At 38.5% G+C, this 24,260-nt stretch overlaps 1 protein-coding gene across 3 annotated transcripts in view; it reads left to right on the top strand.

Moving 5' to 3' along the window:
* ncoa1 (nuclear receptor coactivator 1) overlaps positions 1–24,260 on the top strand; it is a 75,110-nt gene that overhangs the window by 20,486 nt on the left and 30,364 nt on the right. For all 3 annotated transcript variants that reach the window (XM_067417848.1, XM_067417850.1, XM_067417849.1), the window contains 2 exons: positions 15,471–15,576; positions 20,717–20,883. In XM_067417848.1, coding sequence (XP_067273949.1) covers positions 15,479–15,576; positions 20,717–20,883 — 265 coding nt within the window. In that variant the 5' untranslated portion in view covers positions 15,471–15,478. The remainder of the gene's footprint in view (positions 1–15,470; positions 15,577–20,716; positions 20,884–24,260) is intronic.

The raw sequence follows: 24,260 nt of genomic DNA on the forward strand, positions 1-24,260 counted from the left end.
TTAAAATGGTTGTTGTGGCTGTAGCTAGAATGTTTGTGAGGACTTTTTTTTGTACTTCAGGGAGTGCAGAATTATTAAGCAAGTTGTATTTTTGAGGATTAATTTTATTATTGAACAACAACCATGTTCTCAATGAACACAAAAAACTCATTAATATCAAAGCTGAATATTTTTGGAAGTTTTAGTTTTTAGTTTTAGCTATTTTAGGGGGATATCTGTGTGTGCAGGTGACTATTACTGTGCATAATTATTAGGCAACTTAACAAAAAACAAATTTGTACCCATTTCAATTATTTATTTTTACCAGTGAAACCAATATAACATCTCAACATTCACAAATATACATTTCTGACATTCAAAAACCAAACAAAAACAAATCAGTGATCAATATAGCCACCTTTCTTTGCAAGGACACTCAAAAGCCTGCCATCCATGGATTCTGTCAGTGTTTTGATCTGTTCACCATCAACATTGCGTGCAGCAGAAACCACAGCCTCCCAGACACTGTTCAGAGAGGTGTACTGTTTTCCCTTCTTGTAAATCGCACATTTGATGATGGACCACAGGTTCTCAATGGGGTTCAGATCAGGTGAACAAAGAGGCCATATCATTAGATTTTCTTCTTTTATACCCTTTCCAGCCAGCCACGCTGTGGAGTACTTGGACGTGTGTGATGGAGCATTGTCCTGCATGAAAATCATGTTTTTCTTGAAGGATGCAGACTTCTTCCTGTACCACTGCTTGAAGAAGGTGTCTTCCAGAAACTGGCAGTAGGACTGGGAGTTGAGCTTGACTCCATCCTCAACCCGAAAAGGCCCCACAAGCTCATCTTTGATGATACCAGCCCAAACCAGTACTCCACCTCCACCTTGCTTGCGTCTGAGTCGCACTGGAGCTCTCTGCCCTTTACCAATCCAGCCACGGGCCCATCCATCTGGCCCATCAAGACTCATCAGACTTCATCAGTCCATAAAACCTTAGAAAAATCAGTCTTGAGATATTTCTTGGCCCAGTCTTGACGTTTCAGCTTGTGTGTCTTGTTCAGTGGTGGTCGACTTTCTGCCTTTCTTACCTTGGCCATGTCTCTGAGTATTGCACACCTTGTGCTTTTGGGCACTCCAGTGATGTTGCAGCTCTGAAATATGGCCAAACTGGTGGCAAGTGGCATCTTGGCAGCTGCACGCTTGACTTTTCTCAGTTCACGGGCAGTAATTTTGCGCCTTGGTTTTTCCACACGCTTCTTGCGACCCTGTTGACTATTTTGAATGAAACGCTTGATTGTTCGATGATCACGCTTTAGAAGCTTGGCTATTTTAAGACTGCTGCATCCCTCTGCAATATATCTCACTATTTTTGACTTTTCTGAGCCTGTCCAGTCCTTCTTTTGACCCATTTTGTCAAAGGAAAGGAAGTTGCCTAATAATTATGCACACCTGATATAGGGTGTTGATGTCATTAGACCACACCCCTTCTCATTACAGAGATGCACATCACCTAATATGCTTAATTGATAGTAGGCTTTCCAGCCTATACAGCTTGGAGTAAGACAACATGCATAACAAGGATGATGTGGTCAAAATACTCATTTGCCTAATAATTCTGCACTCCCTGTGGTAGGAAAGGGTGAGATCCTACACTTTCATGTTCTTCACGTTGTGTTCATTAGGATATTTCATCAGTGTTAAATAGGATAAGATTTGCGTCAAATTAGGGTTAAATAGTTTGCTTTTCAGGGGTTTTCCTGGGTCAAAAATAGTCTTTGGTAATGGCAGACGAAGCCGGTACTGACAATGAATCTAAAATAAATGAAAAGAAAAGAAAGTTTGTAATATTAACGTATACCGATTATTAATGGAGTAAAATAATCACTGTCACTATACATCATAAAACAAAGTGCTTAGAACAGTTTTATATTTAAAAATCTATATATGCATATATAAAAAGATACTGATATATAAAACTGTTAACACTTCTTATTGCTTTAAATAAAACAGGGAGCTGACCTCGCTGTGAATATTGTGGAGAGTGGGGAGCCTAGGAGTCCAAGAGATTAAGAACCACTGCATTGGAGTAAACTAAACACACACACCACTTTTCCACCAGCATGAACCGGGTGCTAGTTCAGAGCTATTGACGGTTCGGGGTTGGTTCGACTGACAAGCCTTCAAAGAAGCGGTTTGCCTTTCCACGTGCTAGATGGCCACAACAAAGCCAGGTCTTGGTCACTGTATACGTATCATCTTTCCCAGCAACACTAGGGTGGCAGCGGCAAACACAAACACACCAGAATTGTTTTGAGATAAGGAGTTGTATACTCTCCAACCGTTCTTGCAGTACATTGATGTCATACATCGATCGGCCTGTGCAGCGCAGATGGATCTCGAACAAGCCTTCCATTTGGTTCCACAATGGTAGACGTTGCGTTGCTATTGATACGCATGGCTTTGCGAACTTATATCTACATTCCAACACGGCGAATCCAACGTGTTCGTGCAGCTCTCAGTAAAAGATGGAGATTACGATTCAGCTGCTATTAGCTCGATTAGCTGCTATTTCAAAAATGCCGGTCACAAGTTTGTGTTCGTCTTGTTGGTCACGGTAACCCTGTCCCTAGCACCTGACTCAAGTGTTCTTCCTTCTAGACCAGTATTGTTTTGGTGCTACTTAAGAACCACTTTTCCTGGTTAAGAGCTGGTGCTTCGGGTGTCAAAAGACAGAACTGATTTTAAACTAGGCTCTGGCTCTGAACCAGCACTCAAAATGCCTTGGTGGAAATAGGGTAAACAGCTGTGCAGCATACCTGGACACTTGGGGTCTATTTTGTGATGTTGTAAAACAAATCTGCTGGACTAGTCAACAACATTGGCAGTGAAGTTCAACTGGTCATCAAACATTAACCCCAAGTTTCTTATTTATTTTTGTGTCATTGAACCTTAAAAGTTGCGATTCTTCTTCAAGGCAGAGATGTCTGAAATACAGTCATAGATGCAAGTCGTGATCATGGTGTTGTCAGGCTGGAACGATGGATAGTCTTGCACAGCATCTGCAGTGATAGAACAAACTCTATGCCTTTATGATTAAGTCCAACGACTGATCAAAAACGGGCTAAGTACTGAGCCTTGAGGCACCCCACACATATTTACCGAATGCATTCATGTACTTACAAAAAACTGTGCAGTGAGACATCAAAACTCAGAAATCTGATGACTAGGCAACAGCCGTCAGGTTGCCCTGAAGACAGCATCCAAAGTGCTCATACTCACAGAGGACCTCCCATAACCAGGCCAGCAGTCAGTGAGCACAGGTAGCCGATTGGCGCCAGGGAAAATTCACACCCTTGATATAAAGAGAGAGAGAGAGACACATGCACACAAGTACACACATGTTTGTCAGCCTGGTGAAGCTAAATTACACCCGGTTTACCTGGTTTTTATTAATGTTTAATGTGTAATAGAACTGTGTGTTGGTTATTTCAGGTAACATAGCATTACCTGTTTTGTGTGTGTGTTTGTGTGTGGGTGTGTGTGTGTGTTTGAGTTTTGTACATATATGCTGGTACTGATAAATTAATAGACCTTCACGTTTATTAGGGTAAATTCAATAATCGGTGGCATCATACTTATGATGAAGTCTTATTATGATTCTACTAACAGGGAATGCAAATATTTTGCATGTGTAGGAAAAAAAGGAAACAAAAAAGTGTAAAGTTTATTTAGACATCAAAGTCACATTATGGTAGCGCTTGAAAATTAAGGGTCTTTTTGCCTTTTGGCAGAAAAAGATACAGTGTCGCTCTCTCTTATCCACTGCTTTCAGAGATTTAATTATAGCTCCATTAAATAGCCCCACAACTTATTAACAGATATAAGATTAAAGCATCAGCTTACATGCAAACTTTCTCAACCAAAGACTAATGACTAAGAGTTTATAAACAGGATCAAGCTGACCTATAGACAAGATTTATGATTCTTTCGTCAAGTGCTTTCATACAGCTTTGCCGTTAAAGCATTATATCCACTGCATTTGGTGAGGGAATTTGAAATCTGATTGGACGTTGCCAAATATTTCTTATCTAGCAAGAAATATGAGCTTCAGAAAACAGCAGACGGTAAGAAAAGACTAACTTCTTGGTTGAAAGACAAATGTGTCTTGTGTAAAAAATAATAATTCTTAAACTACTGTGCAGAGTAAAAAAAAAATATGTTAATGTGACTAGACAGGCAATGATTAAATAGAAATATCGATCTTCTGGAAGATTGGGGCACAAAAATGGTGTGCTGTTAATGATGATTTGATTTTCATTATCTTATTGTGAAAAATGTGCTGTAAACTGTCCAAAACATGTTTCAGTTATTGAAGGTAAATATCGGTGTCCCGTGTTTAAGGTTCTGCAAATGTTTTGTACAAGTCACGCAAACATTTCTTTTGAAATTAGCTTCAGCTGATGCTGTTAACTCGTGCAACATGAGCAGTGTGACTGGTTGTTCTCAAGTCTAAGCACAGGTATCTTCATTACCCAGTGGGTTGGTTTTACTCAACCCTTAACGGAGCAGGGCTGAACACTGAGCACATTTGGGCTGGCAAGCTGTTGATAATTACAGTAAGGGCTGCATATGCACGGAAGTCATTATGTCCTGGTGGATTTTCTTTTTGGATCAAGCCTTATTTCTGAACAATTTTGCACGTTCACATGCATGGTCATGATTCGCCTTCTCCGGAGCAATGAAGTGAAAGCTTAGGGGCCTCAAAATTTGGGGTAGTAAGCTCGAAGGTTCCCTTAACTCCCTCCGAATCTTCTTAAAGAATTCTCAAATGTGTGAATTAGGGATTTATAATGTTATAGATTGTTAATCTTTTAAGTGCAGGTTTTATTTTCAGTGGATCTTTCAGCAGTGATTACCATTTTGAAATGCTGCTAAAGCTCGTGATACAAAAAATTGCTTGCTCTCTCTCCTAAAAAGGCTGTTCAAGTGTGTACATTTTAAACCCAGGCTAAATTCTGTGAATTGTTTATTTTTATTTTTTCAATTTAAATGGGCCTGTTTAAGGTGAATTTGCTGGAAATGGAGCTGCCAGGGATTAGGGGCCGCTGGAGGTTTTCAACAGAGCCACAATAGCAGCCTGTTCAGGCCTTGCAGATCAAAGCGGACTATGCCTGAGGAGCCAGGCGCTGGTCTGGGTGGCGGCCTCCCCGAGTGGAGAAACCGAACATAAGATGTGGTGAATGATCCTCTTCAAACTGAAGGGATTGACAAAGCTCAAGATTACTGATAGAGCAGGAATTACTTTGGAAGTTTGGAGTTCAGTCTCAGTTGGCTGTCCGAGGTGAGCAATTTAAGTCATACTGTTGAGGCACCAAATTATGGGGTGGTGTTACCTAGTGGGTAAACATGATAACTGAAATGAATTGATAACCAAAAGGGTGGTAGGTTTGTTGAGCTATAGAGAGACTTGAGCTAAAACCTAAAGCTCAAGATGCTCTTGGGAAAATTGATCTGGTTCTATCATGTGAAAATTAAAATGTTTTATAAATATTCTATCCATCAGTTTCTTTAGTTTGCATTTCTTTAAACTTGAGGCGTTCATTTGATTGAACATCACAACTTGACATCGTTTATCTAGTGGGATCTGTTCTATCAGATGAGATCTAGTGTGATTTTGCCATTTAAAAGGGGTGCCTAATGCTATTTCATACATTCTGACTTATTTACACTGTTAAAGAGTTGGATTCTCATGCTAAAAATGGGCAAAATAAAAACAAATGCTAAATACACTCCTTTAGGATTCGAACAAGTTCCTTGTACGTTCCTTCGGAATTCCTTGTATGGGCACTTCTATAGGGCGAGACACTCCCGGATGAGCATGTGTGCACATCAACCAGAGCGAGAGCAAGAGCGCGCCCATTAATGAGCTTCGTTCGGGTTACGGAAGCCATTGGCAGCGCTGTCATTTTGTTTTTAGACCACGAAATCAACAATGTCACTAAAGAAGCATGTTCAGCTTCCCAAATAAGCCAGTGTTAAGGAAACAGTGGATGAAGTTTGTTTTTCCAGGGCAGCATCGAAGTAAACTTGTCTGTGTTTTGTTGGCGATCGGCCATCTAATTGCATATAAGTGCATATAATGTGAACAATAATTGTGCATCGAAAGTTATCCAGGGATAATGCAATGGTGTGTGTGTTTGTGACTTTTAGCGCCGCCCACTCCATGCCTTCACAAGTTCGACTGTTTTCAAAAGAAATCGTTACAGGGTATCTGTCTATTATAAATATGATCAAACTAAAGACTCTTTTGAGATATGAAGGATGCAATACTATCTGTAAGTACTAAAGATTAATATGAGATTGGCAGAAACTGTGTTATGTACCCTTTAAGTGCTATTCACCAGGGTACAGCCACAGACAGGCATTTTTATCCTCTGTATTGGAGTGTGTTCTTGATTTTCATCATCCTTAAAGTCCTACCAGCAGGAATAACAAGCTTTCTATCCAAACGTTATATACACCTGATATTAGTAGCTACAGGAACTGTAAAGTCTTTTGTTATTAATGTGTTGCTTCTGAATACCCTTCATGGTATGTTGTGCAGTGGTATGCTTGTGTGTATCACTATCACAAAATGCTGCATATTCCTTTATGTGAAGCTTGGAAGTGTCCTGTTTCTATGGTAACATTCTGCAGCTGAGGACACCTGATTCTTTTAGGGAACACTGTGCGTTTGCGTGAGGTGGATGAAGTACCTAAAAGCCAAACTTGAGTAAAAGTACAGATATCTAAACAGAAATTACTAAAATGGTCCAATCGGCTATTAAAAATCATGTTCGGTGTATCACTATTAGTATGGCAGAACAGCATCAAGAACATCTTTCTATATGAAAAGAACAGCATCAAGTTTATGTTCAGTTTTAGTTTCTTTCATTTAAAAATTAAATGAAAAATGGGTAAATGTTAAGGTGCCCACCACCCCCTTTTTTTTAGTTAACAGTAAAAAAAAAAAAAGTTTACAATTTAAAGGTGCCCTAGAATGATTTGAAACAATGTGTTAAATTGTTCTCTGATATCTACATAGAGGGTATTTGGCTTATTTGAGGGGAAAAATTGTCCAGACACAGTTTTACAGGTCCATTTACAACCCTATAAATTGTCCCTAGGATGTAATGCTCTGTTTTTGCCTTATTTGGAAGGGTCATGAATATTAATGTTGAGCTCTGCTCTGATTGGCTTATTTCAGCAGCTCACAGCAGTTCAGTAAAGCGGCTCGTGAGTCCTGACCGTCCTGACACAACACAGACCGACTAAATTAAACTTTAAGCAAAACATCTCAAAATGGAGATTGATAAAATGTAGCCTACTTGTTTATTTGGTGTTTTCACTTCATCAGCTGCAGTTCGTGCAGTTGCCAGATTTCAGTAATTAAATCCCCCAGACAGAGCTGAAGGGGTACTTCAGCACTGGGAAGATAAATCTGTATTTAAAATGGGTCATTAATGTAGTAGAAATGTGAAAATCTTTTTGAATTTGGTGCCTTCTAGACCGAGAAAAGACAGAAAATCTATTTCTGTCTCATGGGGATGAAAGACTACAATTCCCAGAATGCTTCGCTGCCCTGTGAGGCCATTCCCAAAGCCACCAACTTGATTACTGTGACTGAGTTGGAGAAGACACTACAATTAAAAACTGAACGTGTCTGTTCAATGTAATGAGTGAGTCACCACGCTTGGGGCTGGGTTGAAACAATCGATTCACCAATTCTGAATCGATTTTTATATTAATTTCTAAAGATCGATCCGTAACTCAGAGGATCGATTTAATAATAGGCCTACATTTTCCCTGTGAATTTTAATTTGTCGCGTCATTGAATTCACGCATGTGCGCGAGGTGGAAGTACATTAAAACAACAAACATGGCAGCTTTGAAAACTCCAGAACCGCCGCGGACAGAGAATACTAGAGTAGGTAAACAAACTCAAGCCGAAGTTCTCGTCACTATACCGCCTCCGCCAAAATGGAGATTGATAAAATGTAGCCTACTTGTTTATTTGGTGTTTTCACTTCATCAGCTGCAGTTCGTCCAGTTGCCAGTAATTAAATCCCCCAAACAGAGCTTTTCTGTGAAAAGAAACCCATATATACTCTGGTTTTTACCTAAACATGTCCAATCTGGCAACCATATACACGCAAGCTCTCTCTCGCGCACGGACAATCTGAATACACCAATAAACAAGTAAGCTGCATTTTATCAATCTCCATTTGCGATGTTCTGCTTAATGTGTGTCATTCAGCCTACATTTTAGACTTGTCTTTTTTCGGCAATGATATTGCATGTTTATATAACGTTAGTCACAATGTAGGCTAACGTTACGCAGTGACTGTGATGTAGCCTAATCTGAAATACAAATAGACAAAAACATCATAGGAAACATCATACTTCAGTTCTCAAAAATATAAATATATAACTTATATTTTTACAAAATGAATAGCCTTGTCAAATGACTGTCGTTTTAACTTATATGGTGGAAAAGGTGACGTTTGCTAGAAGGATCGAGTGAACGATCTAAGCAACGTATCTATGGTTGTATTTTGTATTACAAAATAATATTACCCTTTGTCATTAGACACACTATTTAGTTTGGGCCGAACAAATGAACGATCTTGAATGAACTTGTTGTGGTATCGGATTATAATAAACCTCAACCATGACTGTTGACACTTTTTATCTGTGGGAAGGATATGTAAAGTCCTCAGGTTTCCTGAACAGCCTGGAACATGAAGTGTGTCCATGCGAGCAACTTGTTTTGATGATTCGCTCCATTTCCGCCTGACAATGAACATGTTTGGACAGATGCAAATGTTTGGGGCCTGCATATAAATGATCCCCAATGCTTGCGTCACGGTTGGCGTTATTTTGAGAAGCACTTTTTTTCAGTGGAGTTTTGGATTCATGAGATTTACATAAGAAGTGGGCAATGGTGTTTCAGACTCACAGTATGTGATGTCCATGTACTGAACTCTTATTATTTCACCATGGCAAGGTTAATTCAATTTTTCATTCTAGGGCACCTTTAAAGATTTGAACTACTGTTTAATTTGAATGTGGGAAGACTCCATGATTGTTTATCTCATCTGAAGATTTTTCAGAATTAAAATTGTGCTAAAATAGACTTTTAAGTGCATAGTCTGGCAAATAGCACATTCAAACAAGCATGCAAATGATTTGTTTTTTGTCTTCCAAATATCTTGCATCTCTGCATAATGCAGTCTCGCTGTTCTTGGGCTGAATACAAGTCCTGCGATGCTAAATGGCCTTTCACAGGCCGCTGAGGCAGGTAGAGCTGTGTTCCACTTCACAGACAGCTTGCACACAGCTGGGAAGGATTTCAACAAGTCCATTGTGATCCTTCCTAGATAAGATTAATACACTTTCATGTCATGACCTCAATCTAAGTTTGTTTTAATTTGAGGTTTAAAATATTGATTCATGTACTATCCATGCATCGATAAGTGATTTGTAAATTTGCCAACATTACAAAATGTACCCATACACTTATTTTTCACTATTGTCATGTAGTCTCATTCTGATTGCGGTGTCATCCTTTGTCCAAGTTGTTTTCAATTTTGGAAGAAACACAGCTGCAGTTAACTCAAGGTCACCCTAACAAAAAATGCTTTATTCCCACCTGTAAAGCATTCACTCAGAGACTTGCTCTACTTCAATGGCAACTTGACCTGGTCACGTTTGACGGTCAACACGTTGATTGTTGGAAGTAGTCACCCCATCTGGGCATTTGCTTCTGCTTGCAAGATGTTGGTTGCCTGGGTGACTGGGCTCATGGCAGCAGCATACTCTGTGAGGAATGCAAGTTCATCTGGATTAAACCTGTAAAACAACAACACTGTTTTATAACCCTATAGAAATATTCATCTGATACAACAAAAAAATGGACTGATGATAAGTGGAAGTTGAGATAGTGTTAGTGCTCAGGAAAAGGTTGGGAAGCACATTGACAGCAGTCTTTCCATGGCCTTGAACAAGTATTTCCACCTAATAGCATTCAGTGAATTTAAGCTTGTGTGTCCAATTTGACATTTTTTCTTTTTAAGGGGATGATCACTCTGAATGTGTTTTTGCTCTTTAAGGGGTACTTCAGCACTGGGAAGATAAATCTGTACTTAAAATGGGTCATTAATGTAGTAGAAATGTGAAATTCTTTTTTAATTTGGTGCCTTCTAGACTGAGAAAAGACAGAAAATGTATTTTTGTCTCATGGGAATGAAAGACTACAATTCCCAGAATGCTTCGCTGCCCTGTGAGGCCATTCCCAAAGCCACCAACTTGATTACTGTGACTGAGTTGGAGAAGACACTACAATTAAAAACTGAACTTGTCTGTTCAATATAATGAGTGAGTCACCACGCTTGGGGCTGGGTTGAAACAATCGATTCACCAATTCTGAATCGATTTTTATATTAATTTCTAAAGATGGATCCGTAACTCAGAGGATCATTTTAATAATAGACCTACATTCTCCCTGTGAATTTTAATTTGTCGCGTCATTGAATTCACGCATGCGCGCGAGGTGGAAGGACATTAAAACAACGAACATGGCAGCTTTGAAAACTCCAGAACCGCCGCGGACAGAGAATACTAGAGTAGGTAAACAAACTCAAGCCGAAGTTCTCGTCACTATACCGCCACCGCCGTGCTGAAGAAGCGCCGCCTGACAGAGAATACTAGAGTAAGGTAGACGAGTAAACTTGGGCTGCTGGATATGTCGAGAACGCGGCTTACGCCACAGCCGTTCTCACTGCAGCGTGCGCTTACTGCCAAGGAAGTTGTACTGGCTGCCTCTCCACATTGCGCGTTCGCTGACTAGAGCACTCTGGAAGGGGGATTGTTCTTTACAACCATCAATACTCCATTAATTTGCAGTTGAATGTCATATATGAATGAAAATATCAATATGTTGCATCACTACAGTCCTGTAATATTGAGGTAACAGCTGGAAAAAATGCTTTCTTGAAAAACACTTATCTAAATCTCAAAGATCGGGTCGGATCAGATTGGATCGAATAATGATAATCAATTCAAGATCTTGAGAATCAGAATCGAATCGATTCTTGAAATTTGAATCAAAACCCAGCCCTTCACCGCGCGAGTGTCACAGCACTGAGCACTAACTGCAGGAGTCAGATAAATGAGCTGATGAGCTCTCGTGATGAGAGCTGAGGTAATCGCGACTACACTCACGGGATACATTCACAACGCGAGTTTAGTCTGGCGCGTTTCAGTTCATGCCTTTGCAAGCTTAACTTTCATAGAAATTAATTTGAGAAGTTAAAAGACTTACATTGCTCACCATAGCTCCGTTTAAATGAGTGCCTGTAGCTGCGAGCTCAGCTCTGAGTGTGATCTCCATCCCCCATGCGCGGGTTCAAAACATGCGGAAATGGCTACCTCTGCTGGCTGTAGTCTTTAGCCTTTGCCCAAACATTCCTCCTATGATGGAAATATCGTCAATTTGCATCATAGGAGGAATTTTTCCAGAAATAAAATGCATAAATCTCTTGTCTCAGGGGGGTATGAGGGGGGAAAGCACAATCATTTGAATTTATCTCAGGGTTTCTACTGATACAAAGCCATATGCTAATCGCTGAAGTAACCCTTTAAAAACACAAAACACAATAGTCACTAGTATTGCAGTTATTATAGTACACAATATTAACAGTAAAGCTGTTAAATTGAAAATAAGGTGAGTGTGAGACGTGGCGTAATGGTCAGGCGTCCATCCAACGCATTTTTACATTAAAAAAATTATTAAACGCTGCAGAGCTGACTGATTGATCCAACAGAGCTTTATATATCTCCTCAACCATCACCAATGTGCATAATTCACCTGGATGAGGGGATGTGGAGAGTAGATGGAGTGATGAAGCCAATCAGTATATGTATATGGGCATGATTCGGATGCTTTGATGATGGACAGAGGCCAATGGGCAAATTTGGCCAGGATGCCAGGGTTACACCTCTACTCTGTTTCGAAGCACATTCTGGGTTTCATTCTGAGTGTCAGGACCTCGGTTTAACGTCTCATCTGAAGGACGGTACTTTTTGACAGTATGGTGCCCCCATCACTAATATACTGGGGCGTTATGACCCACACATAACACAGGGTGAGCACCCCCGCTGGCCTCATTAACACCTCTTCCAGCAGCAACCCATTTACCCAGGTCTCCTATCCAGGTACTGACCAGGCTCAGCCCTGCTTAGTGCTTAGCTTCAGTCTTAGGTGCTACCTGGTTGCAATGATTGGCCCAAAGCAGTGTACTTGCCTGTCCTGTCATCCTACGTGCTTATTCTGGTTCACACATAGACATAAGAGACAAACTTCTCATGCCAAAAAAATTGCTGATCTATATGGGTTATGAACTGAGAAATCAACTTTCTCTTGAGCCTTTGATATAGCAAAAGGTCATGACAATATAAGAATATCCTTTTAAGTTTCTGAGCTGAAAACTTATTTTAGTAAAAGAAAAGCTTTTAAAGACACCAGGCCCAGAAAACGAGATTCTTTAATCAATGAAGTATTAGAAGGGTGAAATGTTGCCTCTGTGTACGCTGCTTCTGTAGCTCCGCCCACCGACCCGTGAAGCTAAACTGATCGCGCTTCCGAGCAATAAACGTGCCGATGAGAGCAAGGTAATCGTTTGTAAACAAGACACAATATTTTCAGGCATATTGAGATTAAATCACAATGCTGTGCCTTTTATATTGGATATAAAAGGAATGGTGCAACACACTTATGGGAGTAAAACTGCGTTGTTACAGATATTGATTATGTGTACATAATGTGTCCAACTGAGCATACCAGCATGCTGTCACAGGCTGGAGAATCTCCTATTTGTTGGTTCATTGCGATTCGGGATCCGAACAGATCAGATCGGTCATGTAAAGTTATGGGCCAGGGGGCTTGCAAAGCCCAACATCCCAGGGCTATGTGTTTTCCAGATCAAAATGTAAGCACGTCGACAGGCAGGCGAATCTTAAATAGTGAAATAACATTCTTTTTTTTTGATCTGCGTTGTTAATGTTCACCACTGTCTCGACTTGATATTTGAAGAGCACACGCCCGCTTATGTGTGCGGTTCACGCTTATCCACTGATCATGCGGGCCAAGTAATAAAAAAAAAGAAGAATTACAGGTGGATAAGAGATGAAGCGTTGTGTTTGTTTGATAAATACATAGAACGTGGGGGAGAGGACGCTGGCGTTGTCTGTTCGCCGCTTCTCCACCCACAACAAATCATGTTAATGTACTATTAGATTTAGATTTAATTTTATTTCCTTATGTTTGTGACTAGTCTAACAGTCAGAGCTACAATTGGGACTGTTGCTGATTGCTGGCAGCCACTGAGAGGTCGTTGTTCGTCGTTTCGCCGTTTTCAACCGCTTCTCTAATGTTTACGTTTGAATTGCTGCGGTTGGTTTCTGGTTTGGAGGACATTTGATATTTTTCGCCGCGGGTGCTCACTGGTGGTCTCCCTTGGGCTTAAGCTGCATGGTGGCTGAAGTTTGCACCGGGCTAGCGTCATCCGGGCTCTCGTCGTCGGCGTCCGGCATGATGTTGGGATGTTCTGCTTCTCGGCTGCGCCGGCTGCACCGCTGTTCCGTCCTGCATTGCGACCGTGGAGCGACATCTGCGCCGGCCCCGGTGTGTCCACAGAAGTGCCCGGAGGAATGTTCTGCCTCCTGCATGGTGCTGCAGCGATCCCCATCGTTTGAATCATCATGAAGAAGACCCATCATCTGGTCTTCAGCTGTCGTGCCTCGGCGATGTCATCGGGACACTGCCGCTGGGAGAAATCTGAAACATGGAGTGGACCACAGTGTGCTGCGGAGCTAACAGAGACTTCCACCATCAGCTGTTTTCTGTCCACCATCAGCTCTGTTTCTGTTCACCATCAGCTCTGTTTCTGTTCACCATCAGCTCTGTTTCTGTTCTGTTTTCTGTGTTGGTTGATTGTTTGTAGTATTCTATATTTTTACTTGTTATTCATTTTTTGTTGTTATCCCCCCCCCCCCCCCCCCCCTGTTGCACTTTGAGATTCTTCGGAATGAAAAGTGCATTATAAATAAAATCTATTATTATTATTATTATTATAAATACGCTTTGAGAGCCCTGTCAGATAATTATTCCGTTTGCCGCTTTTAAAACAATCCCTCCCGTGAACTGACAAGGTAGCAGAAGTTCATTAAATATGCAAATCTTTTCCAATCCTAGCCATGGCCGTTTTCTTCCGAGTCTCCAGTGCGGCACGCCCATCAGAACCCAGTGTTCAGAAGACGGTCTCAAAACCAGTGTAGAAAATAGCCTATTACTTTTTCACTATGATGTTTTTGAATGTAAAAACAGCACACACGTCATTAGTTAACCTACAGTTTAAAAAAATAGAAAAGCCAGGTCATGACACCTTTAATGGTATTTTTTGTCCTGTTCACAAATTATCGGTTAATGGTAATTTACCAGTAAACACTGTGTGTAAGGGGCTATCGTCTTCAAAAAGCTGATTTTTCATTATAGTTATACTTTTTTTCTCACAATGAAAGTAGTATCACACTGGTGCAACTGCAGTTGGTTCAAAAAAAATATTTTTCTTTGTTGTATTTATTTTATTTTACAAAGCGACTTTCAAAGGAAAAACACAAGCCAACAATATTAGCACTACCTCCATACTGAGCAATAGATTAACTAGAGTAGTACAGAAGTTAAAGAGATATGTAACAGCAGAAACAAGTCCATGAGATGGTTGGAGAAAACGGCAAAACCCAATTCAAGGTCTTCGGTGGCAGAATGGCTGTCTTTGGCTGATTTCTTCCCAGTGTCACATCATAGTGGTTATATGCACGCAGTATCTTCGCGAATTGGAATTTCAGCGTTTTTTTTCTAACAGCAAGCGTTAGATCGTAGTGCAGGGTGGACTGCGCCACAGATCAAAGAAGGCTTTCTATTAGCAAGCCCTTTCACAGCAGATTTACGATTCGTCTGCAAGGAGCCATTGATTATGTGTATTGCTAGCAGGAATGAGCTGTCACTTCAGACCATGCCTGCTATGGAGTCATATGACTGTTATGCTCAATTCATTTGAGATACGGTACCCATCATACATTTTACAGTTAAAAGGGACCTATTTCAGAACTGGTCAGGCTTGAATCTTTGTTGTTTTTCCAGAACCTGTTGGTCGAAAGTGGTGCCTGGCATCCTTTCGCCACTATTATTTTGTAGTTCTAGATTATATAATCAAAGGTGAATACAACAACATATGTGTATCCGATAGAAACAACAACCATTACTGGCCTTTTCTCGTTTACTCCACTGGATGACTTCACTTTATTGTCCTGCTTTGTGTTTGTTTAGTAGAATGGTACCTTCAAGTTTGACTCTGTCGGCTGACATGTGACTCCCCTGTTTTCCAGGTGTGCATATGCTCAAAATGAGTGCTGCAGGGGAAAATGCCCTTGACCCCAACACCCCAGAGTCACGGAAGAGGAAGGGCTCTCCATGTGATACCTCTGGTCCCAGGTGAAGTATGAGATCAACTTTCAGTCTTTCTTTCAGTTCACATTACTAGTGAGTATTTGATAAGATCTTAGCAATTATGTCATTTACGTAATACAATGACATACAATTAGGCTACTGACAATGCCGTCAAGGTGTGTCGGGGAAGTATTTTTATTTATTTTTTCAAAGTTTTGTTTGCTTTTGCCAATGTTTTAAAGGAAACTGGGATGGGGAATGCGATCATAGCCCAGGCCGGAATCAAACCCCAGTCCCTGTGCACACAACAGCTCTTTATCGGTCATGATATAGGTCAACAGTGGGTTGTTTTTAGGTGTAACATAGCTGGCCAGTGTGTTTTTTTGTTTTTTTAATTAAGGTTTCCTTGTGTCAGGGTTGGTTTGAGGAGAACAGGTCTTTCAGGCTGAGTGATACTCTTCCATAGGGCCTTGGTGGGGCTAATGTAACTGCCTGTTTCTACAGCAACCCCACACAGCGCCCTGACCTGTGTATGCAGCGCGCCTGCGCACAACCTTGGCAAGCCGCTGACCTACTTTCTCTGCTGTCTTCTCCCACACACACACACACACACACATGGTAACATGCGCTCGCACTTGCAAGTCATTCGTATGTACATGCACTCGCTCACCCAGCAGCAGCACTAAAGATAAGCAATTCCTCCATTCGCGCACACGTAAGCCAGCCGTTGGTCAAGCTGGAGGAAGGGGGAGCTGATTGTTAGTGTCTTTAAGATTTGTGTATTGAAATTAGCATTCATTAATTAATTGATTTTGTACTATGCATATGATTCATGTTTTTATTTTATTTGTTATGAACCATTTTTACTTGTTTTTTTAAAATGTATTCTTATTTATTGATTCCCCTAGCGCTTGATAAATAAATATATGTAGGGCCATTTTATTGTTTTTCTAATTCCATTTTAATTTTTCTGGATAACGTTTTATGATATTAAATATAATAATAATTTAATATATATATATATATATATATATATATATATATAAATATAAATATATATATATATATATATATATATATATATAATATATACATACACTCACCTAAAGCGGAACACCTGTTCAATTTCTCATTAATGCAATTATCTAATTAACCAATCACATGACAGTTGCTTCAATACATTTAGGGTTTTCGTGCACAACCATTTCTAGGATTTACAGAGAATGGTGTGAAAAGGGAAAAACATCCAGTATGTGGCAGTCTTGTGGGCGAAAATTCCTTGTTGATGCTAGAGGTCAGAGGAGAATGGCCCGCTGATAGAAGAGCAACTTTGACTGAAATAACCACTTGTTACAACCGAGGTATGCAGAAATGTATTCGTGAAGCCGCAACACACACAACCTTGACCAAAAAGTCTTAACCAAGACCCCACCGGGTACCTCTCATCTCCACTACAAATAGGAAAAAGAGGCTACAATTTGCACACGCTCACCAAAGTTGGACAGTTGAAGACTGGAAAAATGTTTGCCTGCTCTGATGAGTCTCGATTTCTGTTAAGACATTCAGATAGAGTCAGAATTTGGCGTAAACGGAATGAGAACATGGATTCATCTTGTCTTGTTACCACTGTGCAGTCTGGTGGTGTAATGGTGATGGGGATGTTTTCTGGCACACTTTAGGCCCCTTAGTGCCAATTGAGCATTGTTTAAATGCCACAGCCTACCTGAGCATTGTGGGATTGACCATGTCCATCCCTTTATGACCACCATGTACCCATCCTCTGATAGCTACTTCCAGCAGGATAATGCACCATGTCACAAAGCTTGAATAAATTCAAATTGATTTCTTGAACATGACAATGAGTTCACTGTACAAAAATGGCCCCCACAGTCACCAGATCTCAACCCAATAGAGCATCTTTGGGATGTGGTGGAACGGGAGCTTTGTGCCCTGGATGTGCATCCCACAAATTTCCATCAATTACAAGAGGCTATCCTATCAGTATGGGCCAACATTTCTAAAAAATGCTTTCAGCACTTTGTTGAATCAATGCCACATAGAATTAAGGCAGTTCTGAAGGCAAAAGGGGGTCAAACAGTAATATGGTGTTCAGCTGTGAAGGCTCTGCCCTATGTGGTGGGGAGCAGTAGCTCATTTGCATTTAAAGGAGATACACACAAAAAAGCTCATATGTGATCCGTGCAGGCAAAATTAGTCATAATCAAAATATTATAATCATAATAAAAAATATTATTGTTGTTCTCAAAAAATAAAAGAAATAAATAAATCCTACAAAATGATTTATGATTTGTTGGAATCAGATTTGAAAATGATATAGTCAGAAAAGTACATTTTGAGAAAAGTCAAGCTTAAGATTTCTGAAGGTTCCAAAACACAATCACCTTTCCATAACACCTTAGAATCTCTGGTAATTTGACACACACAAGTTAAAACCAAATATCTATAGGAAATATATATATATATATATATATATATATATATATATATATATATATATATATATATATATATATATTAAAACTGAGACTTATATTACATTTTATAAAACGGCATAATAGGTGCCCTTTAAGATCTACTGTACCACACAGATGTTTTTTTAACATGAAATGTTTTTCCCCAACGGTTAACCAAACATTCACATAAGACATAACAGATAATGTTTGCGTGAATACTCGCCATGGCAGATATTTTGAAATACTGCAATTCTGTGGATATAAGGATCGCACCTTTTCTAAGGCGTCAGAGTGAGAGAGCAGGGGTGTAATCCCGATATCCTGGCTAAATATTCCCATTGACCCCTGTCCATCATGGCCTCCTAATCATCCCCATATACACTCATTGTCACACCATTTCATTCTTAAATTCATCTTAAAGTAAAAAAGTATATGCATTTTTAATTTACATATACACTACCGGCCTTAAAAGTTTTTGGATTGGCAAAATATTTTTGAAAAAAAGTTGGAAATGCTCACCAAGGCTTCATTTATTTGATCAAAAATACAGTAAAAACGGTAATCTTGTGAAATAATATTACAATTTAATATTACAATTTAAAACAACTGTAATTTAATGTAATGCAATGTAATTTATTTATTCCTGTTTTGGCAAATCTGAATGTTCAGCATCATTACTCTGGTCTTCAGTGTCACATGATCCTGCAGAAATCCTTGTATTATGCCAATTTGATGCTCAAGAAATATTTTTTATTATTATCAACGTTGAGAACACTTGTGCTGTCCTATACTCAGTATGTGTTAGAGCAGGGATTGTTGTAGAATAAACACTGGCCACTGAAACTCCCCTATTCGGTGTCTTTAGAGTCCGTGCATTTTTGTGCAATCTTTTCTGTTGCTTTCAGTTGCACAGTGCCTGCAATTATAGCACTCTTGTTTTTGACTGGATGATAAATGGGCTCAGATCTGAAGCCTTTGCATTCCATTGATATCTAACATTACTTCACCATAGCCCCTGACCATCTGTCTTTCGCTCCTATTCAGCCTTTCTCTCTTTCTGTCTCTCTTCTCAGCTTGATAACCCATGTGCAGCTTAAGCCTTTGAAGAATGCCTTCTAGTGCAAGGACTGCATGCGCCCGACCCTTATTAGCCCTACAATGATACATCTGTGTAAAAGTGTGTGTTTTAGCCTCGCTCTGGTTCCAGGCCACCCACAGTTTGTCCTTGAGTGCACCTATAGTCTCCTCTCGGCCCGGAATTCTTCCTTTTAACTGCAGAATCCCTTGCCTCTATCAGGTGGCGGAACGCTGAGGCCACTAAAGACGGGGTTCAGGGGCTGTTTGTGATCATAGTGCTCTCTGAGCATCATGAATTATTCAGACCCCAAGTCCTTGCAGAATGCCCACTCAGTCTCTATGCCAAACTTTACCACTTCAAGGCTTTGTCTTAAAAACATCATAACATAGACTAGCAACAGGCTGGCTTTTTCTTTTGTTTATTTTTTTCCCTTCCAAGTGCAGTTGGTTGCTCATGTGCCAGCAAAGGAAGGGAGAGCCGATTAGACTCTTTACATTTTCAGTAGTTTTTTCTAAGAAGTAGAGATCATTTTGTATTATTTTGTTTGTTTTGAACCATATATAGTTAATTTTTGTTTATATATTTATCTCCCCTCCCCATATTAATTATATATTTAATATATAAATCAGGGCTGTCAAATGATTCACAGTGATTAATCACATACGAAATAAAATTTTGTGTTTACATGTACTTATGTATATTTGTATACACACATAAATGTAGATATTTAAGAAATGTTGCATGTATATACAGAGATAGAGAAGAGATAGATATAATTTATATTATATATAAATACAAATATTTTATATACAAATATGACACATTTTTCTTAAATCTATCCATGTGTGTAATATATACATACGTATACACCAGCACACACACACACACACACAATTAATGTAAACGCAGACTTTTATTTTGATGCGATTAATTTAATATACTAATATTAATAAATTATTGTAAGTCATTTTAATTATATAGAAAGTATTATATATTCAAATATTGTATATTTACATTTTCAATATACTTAAATGTGCAAATTTGAAACTTATTTTCATATAAGTTTTTTGTGTCTTTTTTTAAAAGACAGCATTTAAAAGTAAAAAAAAAAGTATTATTGTGAAATATTATAATTTAAAATAACCTTTCTATTTGAATACATTTTAAAATGTTATTTGGGCTGTTCCTGTGATCATCATTACTCCAGTCTTCAGTGTCACGTGATCTTTCAGAAAACATTCTAATATGATGATTTGCTGCTCATAAAACATTTCTTATTATTATCAATGTTGAAAAAAAGTTGTGCTGCTTAATATTTTTTTGGAAACCATAGTAAATATTGTTCATGATTCTTTGTTGAATAAAACAGTTTAAAGAACAGCTTATATTTAAATAAATATTTTTTGTAACAATGCAAGTACATTTGTATCCATTTTATTTAAATCATACTGATCCCAAAATTAGTACTGTATTTTTAATAGATAACAATTAATGTATTTTTTTTTTTTTAAATATTGTAATATTTTCATTTAAATTGTAAGGTACAGTGCTTTTAGAATTTAAGTGCTTAGATTCTTTCAAGTAAGTGCTAAAAAAAAAGTTTAAAAAAAATTCATGTTTGTGTGTATTATAGTGTGGAGAAGCGTCGGCGGGAGCTGGAATGCCGCTATATTGACGAACTGGCTGAGTTGCTATCGGCCAACATGAGCGACATTGCTAGCTTGAACGTGAAGCCGGACAAATGCCACATCTTAAAGAGCACCGTGGACCAGATCCAGCAGATCAAGCGGCGCGAGCAGGGTGAGTAGAGGATGTCCGTGCTTTTCCTTTGAGGCTGTGTGTAGGCTGTGTACAAGTATTTCCATTCACTTCACCATACAGACAGGAAATCGACACTGGAGACGATTTTGACAGTTCAGTTGACTGCAACCATTTTAGTTAGGGTTTTTCCTCCATTAAAAATATTCAATGTGCTACTCTGCAGTACTGGTACCTTCTGATTTTCGTCAGCTTTAAAACTCTCCTGTGAAGAAATGTTTCTATTTACAACAGGGCCGTTTCTAGCCTTTCTGGCACCCTAGGCAAGATTCATATGTTACACCCCCCCCCCCCCCCCCTTTTTTTTTTTTTTTTTTTTTACTATAACTTATAAAGCAAATATGACTTCCTTATTTCATGGGCATATTGTACATGCATTAAGCATTGTAGGCTATTATGTATCTGAATACCATTGTTTGTATCGTCCTGAAACACTTAAAGCACTGTTTATTTAATTTGTATTTTTGTTCTCTTTTATTTATTTGTCCATTTTTGTTGGACAAAAATATACAAATTATTGTATTTCTGCTTGTTTACTTGTCTTTTGTAACTGTTTTGAGGACCTTTTGCCTGGCTACATGATGAGGATTTTTGCCATAACCGAGCAGCCCACGTTATCCCATGAATAAATTGAATAATAGTTAAAAGTTAATATTACAAACCATTTCTGCTTTTATTTGGATATATTGTAAGTAATAGCTCATGAGTAGGGTACTTTGTACCGTGTATGTGGATGACTGTGTTTGTCTGCCACCAGTGAGGAACATTTTTGACCCAAGAAAAACCCTGTTAGTACATATAGCACTTAGGATGTTTGGTTTGTTGACATCCCTAATCTGATTAGAACTTGTGTTCCTTTAGTCATTTTAAAGATAAATGAGGGAAATAAACCGACACGAGAAACACAACAAAAGGTTTTAATCTGGTTTTTGGACTGGCTATAAATCACAGTGGTGAGAACGACATCGTTCTCTCGTCACTCCTTTTTTTAGGAGCTTCTAAATTGGTTGCGGAGGGCTTTTAGTGAAATATTTTTGGGGGGCCCAGAGGATGTGATTATTTGCTTGCCTTTTTGGTTTGTTTTTAATCAGTAACTGGACAGAGCTCTCAGACAAAGCCATAAAATGAGAACACAGATTATGTCCAAGACATTTTTTTGAAGGTCTGCTGGGATGTTGACTTCCTGTATACCTCTCCAAAGTTTGAGTTCAGTAATGTTTTTAAAGAAATTATTACCTTATTTTACAAGGATGCTTTCAATTGATTTGAAAGAAAGTACATTAAAACATTCATAAAGTAACAAAGGATTCAAATGTTAAATAAATGCTATTGCCCCTTTTCTGTATGTCAAAAAATTCTATCATCAAAAAACTGTATCCCAGTTTCCATAAAAATATTAAGCAGCACACCTGTTTTCAACATTAATAATAAGAAAAGTTTCATTAACAGCAGCATATCAGAATGATTTCTGAAGTATCACATGACACTGAAAACTGGAGTAATGATTGCTGGAAAATTGCTGGAATACATTATATTCTAAAATATATAAAAATAGAAAGCAATAATAAAAAAGAAAAAAAAGAAATCTAGTGCTGTCAAATTGATTCATCGTAAATAAGCACGTTTTGAATTAGCGCACCTAAAATAAACATTTGTGTGTGTGTGTGTGTGTGTGTGTGTAAATACACATTTATTCACGTATTATTTCAGAGATATTTTCATGTGTATACTGTGTATATAGATAATTTATATTATATTTAAATATCACACATTTTTCAGAAATATACATGCATGTATTATGTAAACACAAACTTTTATTTTGAATGTGATTTAATCGATTTGACAGCACTAGTCATTACTGAAATTTTCATAGCACTTTATACTATCCATCTATATAAATATATAGTCGTGAACAAAATTGTTGGTACCCCTGGTAAATATGATCAAATATGGCTGTAAAAAATAAATCTGCATTGTTTATCCTTTTGATCTTTCATTTAAAAATTCACAAAAATCTAACCTTTTATTAAAGTAAAAGAATTGAAAATTGGGAGTAAATCACATGCTTTTCTCAAAAACAAGTTGGCCACAATTGTTGGTACCCTTTTATTAAATACTTTTTGCAACATCCTTTTCCAAAGATAACCGCTCTGAGTCTTCTTCTAAAATGCCTGATGAGTTTGGAGAACACCTGAATAGAAATCAGAGACCATTCCAAAAGATAAAAAATCAAAACCTGATGGATTCTGCTAGAAATCTTATCATGGGCCGTGGTTGGGTCTCCCATCAGGACAACGATCCAAAAGAAACATCAAAATCAACACACAAAGTTGTACCTGAGCACAAAATGACGCCTCTGCCATGACCAACCCAGTTTCCTGACCTGAACCCTATAGAAGATGTATGGCTGAACTGAAGAGAATAAGCACCAAAAATAAAAAAATTATCATTGTCATAGGAACTTGAGTAATTTTGTTAATCACATTGTGTAATCACAAATTTTGGCTTGACTCTTTCTTAAGCCAGACATTTTGGATCTTTGTCCTGTATTGACCAATCAGTAGGGGATGTTAGCTCTTATCAAAGCTAGATGTGAAACACAGCTTATCAAAGCTGTGTTATGTTTAGAGACCGATCTGCAGTGAAGTATTTTGGCTTTATAAGACTATAGATTATGTTAAGTCAACTTGGTACGTACGTTTTTTTTTTCTGGGAATATGCATTTATTATTGACATAAAGCATGCAGTCATAAAGGACTAAAGGAAAGATTGACAGTATTATTTCAGCACATATTTAGTTATTTTTTTGTTATCTTTATTGCATCACTCGTTATAGTTCAATTAATGTCCTATTATTACACACGTCCATTGTCTTGCTTTTCAAAGCAATATAAAATATAGATATTAACACTTCTCAAAGAAAGAGTCAGTTTTTTTTTTCATGCAAAGTCCTCTCAATGGTTAAATATTTTCTAAGAACTACCGATGAGACCTTGAATTGAGTAAAGTGCTTGTGACCCAAGCTCATTTCCTTATCATCATTACTCGTTTCAATTGTAAGGATTTATGGTTGACCTTAAAGCAAAACCAATGTAGTATTAATTGAATTGGCTAAGCCAGTACATGGGGCTGACTGACAAGAAATGACTTGGGTTGTTGTCGTCTTTATTTCCCAATAAGAGGAACCTTGAGAACTTGAAAGTGAATTGAAGTGTGAACAAAGCATGTCAGCTAGCTCCAAATCATCCTGTTATCTCAAACTTGGAAGTAATTCTGAACATGCACCCGGTCATTCTTCATTTTGACAGCGGTAAACATGTCATCTCATGATTTGCAGGCCTTAAAAAGGGTTTGGTTGG

The sequence above is a fragment of the Pseudorasbora parva genome, chromosome 15 (assembly GCF_024679245.1).
Source record: "Pseudorasbora parva isolate DD20220531a chromosome 15, ASM2467924v1, whole genome shotgun sequence".
In the NCBI taxonomy this organism is placed as follows: Eukaryota; Metazoa; Chordata; class Actinopteri; order Cypriniformes; family Gobionidae; genus Pseudorasbora; species Pseudorasbora parva.